Source organism: Haliotis asinina, chromosome 5 (genome assembly GCF_037392515.1).
Source record: "Haliotis asinina isolate JCU_RB_2024 chromosome 5, JCU_Hal_asi_v2, whole genome shotgun sequence".
Classification (NCBI taxonomy): Eukaryota; Metazoa; Mollusca; class Gastropoda; order Lepetellida; family Haliotidae; genus Haliotis; species Haliotis asinina.
Window position 1 is genome coordinate 14,086,073 of NC_090284.1, and position 11,858 is coordinate 14,097,930.

The window sequence follows — 11,858 nt, forward strand, 5'->3', positions numbered from 1 at the left end:
ATCTTTCTAAAATATGAACCAAATGGAATCAGATTAGTGATAAGTTGAAAACTGATAATAACATCTACTGCACTTCAACACTGTAAATCACCTTCAATTCTGAAGCAAATTTAAGTATCATTTCTGTGTTTGCAGACGCTCCACAACAATCAACAGAAAAACAAATCCTTACCTACTAAAATAGGAAAGCTCAGGAAACAATAAATCTTGTGTTTCTCTTCTATATTTCAGATAAGCTAATTGTCCCATGTTTACGGCATCAATATATCTGTCTGTGGACGAGCCAGAGTCTTCGCGGGGATGTCATCATCAGCTACACCTCAAGGGTCTACTATATCACATGGTGGGGTACATATCGGGATTTGGAGAGTCCCTCTCCCCACTCCGGCCCCGACCACCTCGTCAGACTGGGTACAGAATGCCAGTGTTAATAACGCTTCAGACATGCTTCTTGGTCACTCGCACCATGCGTCCGACAACACCAATGTCCGACATGATGGTACGGACTTGGACTTAACAGCAGGGAAAATTGTGTTTGTGATTTTCATGTTCATTCTGAACATCTTCATGGTTGTTGGAAATTCCATCTCAATTCTAACAATAGCCAAGACACCCAATCTGAGAAGCAGGACTTACTACTGGCTGGTGCTTAATCTTGCCATTGTGGATCTGTTTAATTCTCTCACAGTTGTTCCAATCAACACAATATGGGAACTATATGGAATCTGGCCCTTTGGTATGGACTTCTGCAATATCACCATCTGTGCAGATCTGGCATTCAGTGCAATTGCGAGTTATTCCACAGTTCTTGTGTCCATTGACAAGTACCTGTACATCACAAAGCCCTTCCTTTACCACAGCATCTCTGCACCATGTGTAGCACTTGGATCCATGATAGCAGTGTGGATCATATGGATCACCTTCTCTGCTGTGTCCGTATTTGGAGACTTTGCTCGTAACCCTCATCCTAATGAAACCATCTACAACGGACTGGACATATGTAACTTTGTCATGACTGACTTATATGCAGTCCTCAGCGCTATAGTATCTTTTATAGCCCCATTCTGCATACTTCTCTTCACAAGTCTTAAAATTCTATGTGTGGCCAGGAAACACATTTGCCGCATTGCCGCCAATCATGAAAGTGTGCAGCAGTCCAAATCCAATTCTGTTCACTTTGCCGCCAACTCGTCTCGGCGAAACACAGACACCAATACAACCAGTCTGCCTCGAACCTCCATCTGGACAACCAGCTCCACGTCCACAACACAAACATCAAGCAAAAACAGCCGAGAGGAAGACGGGTCTATAAAAAGGAAATTTCCACGAGACAGTTGTCGAGCTTTTGGAACTGTGATGATCGTTGTTTTGTTCTTTATCATCATGTTTGCTCCGTACTGGTTTGCGTCTGTTGTGGATGTTGGGTGTAGCTGTATAGCACCATGGGTGTACGAGGACTACCTTTCTGTATTTTATTATAGTCACTCTCTGGTAAACCCTTACATCTATATGTTTACAGACCGGAGGTATAAAAAAGCCTTAAGGGAGCTTTTCAGAAAAAAACTGAACCGAAAAATTTCTCAAAGTCACATTAGATCCATGAGTGCACTACAGGATGAATAAAGATGGTTGTGGTACCAATATTGCAAAGACTGGAGGACATATGGTTCTGTACATGGCACCAATAGTTGTGAACCATAGTGTTGTTTGAAATAAACAATGACCATCAAAGTGTTATTGACATAACTCTTGTGACAAAAGTTTAATGGTCCCTGGATTACAAAACTGACCATATAGAACCAACCAAGCCTACAGATCAAATCCGGACACTGTTATGTGACCAGCATCTGGACACTGTTGTGTGACTGGTATCTGGACAGTGTTACTGAGTGTTATGTGGCTAGTTTCTGGACACTGTTGTGTGACTGGTATCTGGACACTGTTATGTGGCTAGTTTCTGGACACTGTTGTGTGACTGGTATCTTGACACAGTTATGTGACTAGTTTCTGTACACTGCTATGTGACTAGTATCTGGACACTGTTATGTGACTAGTATCTGGACACTGTTGTGTGACTGGTATCTGGACAGTGTTACTGAGTGTTATGTGGCTAGTTTCTGGACACTGTTGTGTGACTGGTATCTGGACACTGTTATGTGGCTAGTTTCTGGACACTGTTGTGTGACTGGTATCTTGACACAGTTATGTGACTAGTTTCTGTACACTGCTATGTGACTAGCATCTGGACACTGTTATGTGACTAGTATCTGGACACTGTTGTGTGACTGGTATCTGGACTCTGTCATGTGACTAGTTTCTGGGCACTATTATGCGACTAGTTTCTGGACACTGTTGTTTGACCAGCGTCTGGACACTGTCATGTGACTAGTTTCTGGACATTGTTGTGTGACTGGATTCTGGACACTGTTATGGGGCTAGTTTCTGGACACTGTTATGTGACTGGTATCTGGACACTGTTACGTGGCTAGTTTCTGCACACTGTTGTGTGACTGGTATCTGGACAGTGTTGTGTGACTAGCTTCTGGACACCATTGTGTGACTGGTATCTGGACAGTGTTACTGAGTGTTATGTGGCTAGTTTCTGGACACTGTTGTGTGACTGGTATCTGGACACTGTTATGTGGCTAGTTTCTGGACACTGTTGTGTGACTGGTATCTGGACTCTGTCATGTGACTAGTTTCTGGGCACTATTATGCGACTAGTTTCTGGACACTGTTGTTTGACCAGCGTCTGGACACTGTCATGTGACTAGTTTCTGGACATTGTCATGACACGTCTGGACACTGTCATGTGACTAGTTTCTGGACACTGTTATGGGGCTAGTTTCTGGACACTGTTATGTGACTGGTATCTGGACACTGTTACGTGGCTAGTTTCTGCACACTGTTGTGTGACTGGTATCTGGACAGTGTTGTGTGACTAGCTTCTGGACACCATTGTGTGACTGGTATCTGGACAGTGTTACTGAGTGTTATGTGGCTAGTTTCTGGACACTGTTGTGTGACTGGTATCTGGACACAGTTATGTGACTAGTTTCTGTACACTGCTATGTGACTAGCATCTGGACACTGTTATGTGACTAGTATCTGGACACTGTTGTGTGACTGGTATCTGGACTCTGTCATGTGACTAGTTTCTGGGCACTATTATGTGACTAGTTTCTGGACACTGTTGTTTGACCAGCGTCTGGACACTGTCATGTGACTAGTTTCTGGACACTGCTTTGAGGCTAGTATCTGGACATTGTTGTGCGACTGGATTCTGGACACTGTTGTGTGACTAGCTTCTGGACACCATTGTGTGACTGGTATCTGGACAGTGTTACTGAGTGTTATGTGGCTAGTTTCAGGACACTATTGTGTGAGTGGTATCTGGACACTGTTATGTGGCTAGTTTCAGGACACTATTGTGTGAGTGGTATCTGGACACTGTTATGTGGCTAGCTTCAGGACACTATTGTGTGACTGGTATCTGGACACTGTTATGTGGCTAGTTTCTGGACACTGTCATGTGACTGGTATCTGGACACTGTTACCGGGCTAGTATCTGGACACTGTTATATGACTGGTATCTGGACACTGTTATGGGGCTAGTTTCTGGACACTGTTGTGTGACTGGTATCTGGACACTGTTATGTGGCTAGTTTCTGGACACTGTTATGTGACTGGTATTTGGACACTGCTATGTGCCTAGTTTCTGGGCACTGTTATGCGACTGATATCTGGACACTGTCATGTGACTGGTATCTGGACACTGTTGTGTGACTAGTTTCTGGACACCGTTGTGTGACTGGTATCTGTACGCTGTTATGTGACAAGCATCTGGACACTGTTATGGGGCTGGTTTCTGGACACTGTTATGGGGCTAGTTTCTGGACACTGTTGTGTGACTGGTATCTGGACACTGTTATGTGACTGGTATCTGGACACTGTTGTGGGACTAGCTTCTGGACATGGTTATGCGACCAGCATCTGGACACTGTTGTGGGACCAGCATCTGGACACTCTCATGTAACTAGCATCTGGACACATGTGACTAGAAGCCGGACGCTGCTTTGTGGCTATAATCCAGACACTGTTACAGGGGTTCAAAATCCTTTTTAAAAGCACTTGCCACAGAGCAAGCATCCCCAATATCTCCAAGCTATATGTTCTGACAAGTCTCCACTGTACCCTGGAAGCATCTATGGCTCTCCCTGATCAATCTATTACCTCCCTTGGCTGACAATCAGGTGTCTACGCTGTGAAGTTGAGTGAACCAATCACAACACACTTTCAGTTTCTAAATTATCTAACCAATTAAACTTGGCAAGACAAACCATGCAGAGGTTCTCTGAAAGAGGTAGAAGGAGTTCTTGCATATTTTGTTTAAAGTTTTGGCCTATCAATTCTCTCTATGATTTCCCTAAAAACTGAGTTGCACTGCAAAGAAACCTTTGCAGCTGCTACTGCTATTTTTTGTTGACACTGGCAAGTAACGGCAGCTTAGCTGACTGGCTGCTGTCAGAATGTGGAGCCTGCAAAGGGAGGTAATAAAGTTATCGGGCTGTAGATGCATCCAGGGTATAGTGCAGTGTTCACGATGGTGTTTCAAAGTAACAGGACATTGGGTCCTGTAAGTTTCAGATGTCTGTCTGACCCACTGAAAATTCACAGGACCCTCAGAATAAAGTTAAACAAACATTTCAGATTTAACATTTCTTATAATTGACATTGAAAGTGTTAACATTATATGATAACAAACATAAGATTTCTCACCAGCAAACAAGTGTCACATGCCGCAAATAACAACTTCACACAAAGACATTGTGAAATATTCAGTCAGACACTCAGGCTGGCGGGTTGGTGATTTCTATCTGACCACTGGCGAATCTGCCAGATTTGTCAGAGGGTCAGGCGCTATTCGTGAACACTGTAGTGGCGATTCATCAGAACATATACCCTGGAGATATCGAAGATGCAGAGCAAGTGGCTTCAAGAAAGTAACTTGTCCTAATTTTCCACTAACCCTGAGTTTCACTACATAATCATAATGATGAAGTTATGAAAGAATAAATCAACATATTTGATGTTAATGTTGACTGGAGTATTTATCAAAAAGTGATGAATAACAAAGAAAGATAACCTTCCTTTATTATCATTGCAAAATTTAACAGCTACATTTTGAGCAAATATGAAATGAAATCCAAATTTATTTGCAGTTTGAAATTGTAAACCAAAATTTCATAATAGTCCATGGACAAGTAACATACATTGTTTGATTGCCCCAAACGAAAACTGACTTGTATTGGCCGTTGGGCGATGGAATTTTGAACCCCTGTCTTATGTGGCTAGTTTCTGGATACTGTTATGCAACTATCATCTGGACACTGTAAAGTGACTAGTATCTGGACACACCAGCATCTGGACACTGTAAAGTGACTAGTATCTGGACACACCAGCATCTGGACACTGTAATAAGACTAGTATCTGGACACACCAGCATCTGGACACTGTAAAGTGACTAGTATTTGGACACACCAGCATCTGGACACTGTAATAAGACTAATATCTTGACACACCATCATCTGGACACTGTAAAGTGACTAGTATCTGGACACTGTGATAAGACTAGTATCTGGACACACCAGCATCTGGACACTGTAAAGTGACTAGTATCTGGACACACCAGCATCTGGACACTGTGATAAGACTAGTATCTGGACACACCAGCATCTGGACACTGTAAAGTGACTAGTATCTGGACACACCATCATCTGGACACTGTAAAGTGACTAGTATCTGGACACACCATCATCTGGACACTGTGATAAGACTAGTATCTGGACACACCAGCATCTGGACACTGTGATAAGACTAGTATCTGGACACACCAGCATCTGGACACTGTAAAGTGACTAGTATCTGGACACACCAGCATCTGGACACTGTGATAAGACTAGTATCTGGACGCACCAGCATCTGGACACTGTAAAGTGACTAGTATCTGGACACTGTGATAAGACTAGTATCTGGACACACCAGCATCTGGACACTGTAAAGTGACTAGTATCTGGACACACCAGCATCTGGACACTGTAAAGTGACTATTATCTGGACACACCAGCATCTGGACACTGTAAAGTGACTAGTATCTGGACACTGTAATAAGACTAATATCTTGACACACCATCATCTGGACACTGTAAAGTGACTAATATCTGGACACACCATCATCTGGACACTGTTATGTGACTAGTATCTGGACACACCAGCATCTGGACACTGTTATGTGACTAGTATCTGAACACTTCTGTAACCAACATCTGAACGCTGTCAGATAATCATGTTCTTCAAAAGTGTGTGTTGTTAATTGTTATGATTAGTGATGAGCTATCTGTCAAATTCAATAAACGAAGAAGTGTTTCATCATGAGTGTGAGGATGTTGAGTATGTTAATGTTACAGGATTTGCATGTCGATTAGTGGCATGCTTTCTGCTACCTGGAGTAAACGAAGAATTGTTTCATCATTAGTGGGGTCGTTGTATGTGTACCTGCTTGAATGGCACACCACATTCAATCAACAAAGCAGGGACTGATTGGTTTCAGGCCTATTCATCAAACATTGATATTCAATAAGATAATTAGCCTTGGGGTTCTTTTACAACCTTGGCAGAGAACTACTTTGCTCTGTGAACTGCTTCAAGATTAGTGTGACACAATACTGATCATGCTCAGGGTAGAGCAATGCACTTAGAACAAATTCGACATTGACTTCAGTTTGTCAGATTAGTAGGCTCAATGTTGCATAAGGATCAAATATTAGCTAGGAATCAATGATAACAATAAGAATAACATTCCACAACTGCTTAGTGAGTGAATATTGTTCTACACCACTTAATGGAATATTTATACAATACTTCAGCAATATCGGTGGAAGGGAACAAGAAAAGGGCTTTACATGAAATGGGATACAGTCAACTGCAAACTTTTCCACATTTACATTTTACAATTGATACTTTTTAGTGTTGTGGTCAAGGGACATGTCACCTGATATCAAATGTGCTATGCAGAAATGACATTGATATGTTTGCATCAGCCATGTCACAGAGCCTCACAACCAGATCCTGACTCCTCTTCATTTGACAAGCAAGACTGAGGCATGTCCATTTGAAGGTACATGTAACATAAAATCCCTTAATCTAACTACACATTCTCATACCAATTTTGTTTAATGGGTTAGCAAAAATATTTGGGACACATTCTAACATTTATTCGTAAGCTCTGCATCATACACTGAGATACATTGATTACAAAAATCTATTTTGAATCAGTCTGAAATATTTTTGCTAGGGTTGTCACGATTCACCAATGCAACGGTGCTTCATTGGCAAGCATTGCATGATACGACTCACACGACTCACACTTCATGGTTTATTCTACATGTATCGATTACTATTTTAAGTCATAACCTTTTTGTCTCTTGCATTTTGACACAAAACAGCAAACATGACTTTGAGTGTGAGTGATGGGTACTTGGCTGATGGGCTCTTTCTCTAATGATCTCTGCCTATAACAGAAATGGCATGGATTCGTTGTTTACAGCTTTTCAGTGAACTATTGTGCGAACATCAGACAACTTACCATCAAGGTAATGGCTGCTTGTTATGCACAAAATGTCCAAAATTTTGTATCATGATATGCATCTATCATTACCTCAGTATCAAGATATGTATTGTACTGTGAGGCACCTGTATCGTGACACCCCTAATTTTTACACAGGCTAAACATTTTAATAGTGAAAGTTTTTGCCAAAAGTTGAAAAACTGCACTGACAGGACTTTTTAATCATCTCCAACATCTATTTTGATCAGTAAGTATTAGAAATAATACCCTTGGTATGGATCTTATAAAAAATGTAAATCTGCAACCTGATTTGTAATTATGATTTATCATTGGAATTGTATATCATCATAAAAGTAATAATACCTTTCAGCATCATAATCATCATGTGGGATTTTTACTGTCGATGGTAGCAACCATATTCTTATATGAAGGTAGATAAATCATCTGCATCCAGAAGTAGACAGTCAATCATTTGAGGAGCACATAAAATCCCTCAATGTGCCCACACAATATCATGACAACTTTAAATTTGTCTTTAATTGCCACACAGTATGGGTTTAGTCCTCGAAGCATTTACACATTCACTGACATTGTAAGACTTAGTGAGCCTACACTTATTATCCTACCCAAATATATGACTCTTTTCCAGGACTTTTTTTTATCATGACTTTTTCGCCTATATTCTACATGGAGACATCTAACCAGCAGATCCAGGGTGGTGGCAGATTAGCTCTCCAAACAAGAAAATATTGACAACCTAACAATGACAGAACACCAATGTTTGACAACAGGATTGAGGAAATCTGCAACAGACAATGTTGATGCTTCTTCCCAAATCAAAACCTGTCAGTCTTGGGTATTTTTGTTTGTTGTTAAATGCCACATTCAGCAACATTCCAGTTATATGGTGGTGGGCTGTAAACAATCGATAATATAATCCTGTGATCAACATCATGAACATCAGTCTACACAGTAGACTTCTTACAGTAAGCAGGGGCTGCTGATTCTCAAACAAAACATTCACAGATCTTGCAGAACTTAAGTATGTTAAGAGGATTGCTGACCCAGAAACATAAAAAAAACAACTTGTACAACACATAGAGAGATTTATATACAGTGGAAGCTGTCTAAACTGGCGCTGAAAACATTTTCTGGTTTAGACAGCGTGCCAGACAGCTGACATGATTACCTACAACTAGAACTGAACTAGTTTTGTCGCTCTCATAGACATTGTTGTATTGCATGGTTATCTTACTTACTAGTCATAACAACAGTGAAAGAAACAGATGGGAGCTCATATTCACTTAAAAACGTAAACATGATAAATCAATATGTTTGAAAATAGAAATCATTTTATTTCTTCTTCTTCTCAATTGAAAAATCGAGAGATTTTCTTGACGACATGTTCTAAGTTCTGAGTGAGAGACAGCTAGTGCATCATTCATCTGATAGAAGTCTTTCTTCCTAAAAAATGTCAGAAACAGTTTGGTAATTTGATATTTCATAGCAAGCCCTTATTTTAGATGGCTAAGGGTTGGACTCAAAGTCTTTTATCAGCTTGACTTTCTGATCTAAAGTAAGTTCCAAACATGACCGCTTCAGGGTGCTTGAGTGGCTTTGCCATGTTGACAAGACAAATGACTGTTGGTTATCAAAAGCTGCATCTTATTTAACGTCCTTCATAAGTGATACATGTCAACTCACTAAGTACGTGTACAATTATACTCATACTGAACTAAGACTGAATAATCTTTGTTGGCAATCATGTAGTTTCAACACAGGTTTTATTGGTGACAATACATATCTGTCTGACTACTTGCTGCGCAATGGATTAGACAGTGCTGATAACTCTACGAACACACTGGGTGGAGTGGAGGATGATTTCACGTCAAGATCTGGAATATTTGCAGGTGGTGACAACTTTCCAGATTTGCATGTCACAACCATCCATGGGAGTGGAGTCAGCTTATACTGTCAGTCTGGTACACAAAGTATGAGGTGTAGAATACCAGTTGTCAGATTTTATGGCATTGTGTATCCATATTTTACTGTATCTCTGATCAATACTTACCAGTAAATATATGCTTTTTACAAGATATGGAACTATTTAGATGACGGCACCCCATTAGTCATTTGATCCATTCGTTATATGCCTTAAATAAACATGTCATGGTTGATTGCTGTTACATATGAACCCTAAAACCCCTTTAGATAATATGAAACGACCATAAAAAGAACTTTTTGCAAGTAGATTTGATCCAATCTTTAAACCAGTATAAACATAAAGCATTTCTTCAGTACTTTTGATTTTACATCTATGAAAATGTTGACTGTTCTCATATTTTACACCATACAACCATAAAATCATTCAATTTCACTACCTAGATCTCTGGCTGATAAAAAATATCCATCAGAATCCAGGAACTCCAGAGACGTATTCTGGCTGGGCTGTAAATCATTGACAATATAATCCTGTGATCAACATCATGAACATCAGCCTACACAACTGTGATACAGTTACATGCATCAACCAGTTCATGGTCCCACAGTATGATGAATCTGTTCTCCTATCCACAATACACCCATGGTAAATCCCTGGCCATCCTTGCTAACTCAGACTTCTTAATCCTCACATTTAGATCAATGAACCTAAAGATGTTAGGTGGTTGTGAGTCAGGGTCTTGATCATTAGGTAATGGATCCATTTTTGTTGTGAAGATGACCTTCAAACAAAGCCTACCCTGCATCTCACCTTGATGTCATATATTCTTTGAGTAAACCTGCCTTTAGTGACAAATAAGTAGTGATTCTCCTGTCACAAACAAAGCAAACTGGAAATGGAATTGCATTCCTTCTGTGCTTTTCTAAGAACATATTCAAAACAATCGGTGTGCAGAGTAGACATATTGATTTATATCTGAATATCAGTTGGATCTTGCACAAGAATAGCAGATCCTTGTTGCGCTGATTAATCCACTCCGTTCCGTTTGAGTAGTGGCCTTATGAGAAATTAGCGTATGGCTAATGGGCTAAAACTGTTTACACATTCAAGATGTGTAAATTAGCTCACAGTTAAATTTAATTTGAAATTGACACAATCAGATGGCAATAAATATCTATTCAGCAGTGTTAGATTTGGGTGAAATTTTGAGTGGGTCCAAATTGATGAAAATAATGTTTCTGGACGCCCTTCAATGTTAAGTAGATGGGCAGATGTAAAATAAAGGGGGTCCTCACTGAATTTGATGAGTCAAAACACTCCAAAACCCTCTGTTGAGCCAACATTGTATTGCTTAGATGAATAGCCCTTAGTAATCAGGGTAAATAGCCCAAGGTAACTTGCAGATGCAATTATATACTGCGGTTATTAGAATAATATTTTCACATTTGGATTAGCTGTGTTTACACTGATACTTCCAAAACTGAATGCGATATTCCCATGAAGTAGGCCTTGCTTGCCTCTTACGATAAGCATAGTCGCCTTTTATGGCAAGCTTGGGTTGCTGAAAGCCTGTTCTACCCCGGGACCTTCACGGGTAAGTATTACATTGTGTTTCGATGATGATGATTTTAAGAAGTGGTCAGTCACTTAAAATTTGTTCTGGGGAGGTAAGGGGTAATCAGTTTTCTACACATGAACGAGAACAAGTCAGCACTTTTGTACATGAAATATTGAAAAAAATGTATGGGGACAGGAGGGTCATGCAGAGGGGAGGGGTAGGATCACTTACTTTTTATAATAAATTTCTCCATAAAAATCATTCATCACACACACTCATCCAAACCCCTCCATCCCTCCTCCTACCCCCGTCCCTCCAGACACCCAGTGACACACACTTCCCTACTACCAACTAGTTACATAATATGCATTGATATTTAATCCCTTAATTCATACTGGGTCCCTGATTTATTAGGTCAATGTCCGTTGAATGTCGTGGTGATCACAAATCCTAATATCGTCTCCAGTAACGTAGAGTTCACCAACAGGAACAGTTTTCAGGTAGGCTTAGCTGCCTGCGCCTTCAGTTCAGACGACGTCTGTGATTTGTATGAACATGATCAGTGTCATCTTATTGGCTGCAGTATCTACATATTTTGAAACTGAACTAAGTTCTTTAACTCTGATATACACACTATTCAATGCCGTATCTCTTGCTCAATCAAATATAAAGGAAAGTGCTTGACACCAGTTTGTTTACCTTGAATCTCCCGCCATTGATGTCATGTATGA

General features: G+C 40.3%; 1 protein-coding gene across 1 annotated transcript; it reads left to right on the forward strand.

The window, feature by feature from the left end:
- Positions 1-444: 444 nt before the first annotated feature.
- On the forward strand, positions 445-1,623 carry LOC137283385 (alpha-1A adrenergic receptor-like). The gene has a single exon (XM_067814845.1). The coding sequence runs from the start codon at positions 445-447 to the stop codon at positions 1,621-1,623; it is 1,179 nt and encodes a 392-aa protein (XP_067670946.1).
- The last annotated feature ends 10,235 nt before the right edge of the window (positions 1,624-11,858 follow it).

Coding starts and splice junctions, on each gene's coding strand:
- LOC137283385 (XM_067814845.1), top strand. CDS start 445: ATGCTTCTTGGTCACTCGCACCATGCGTCCGACAACACCAATGTCCGA.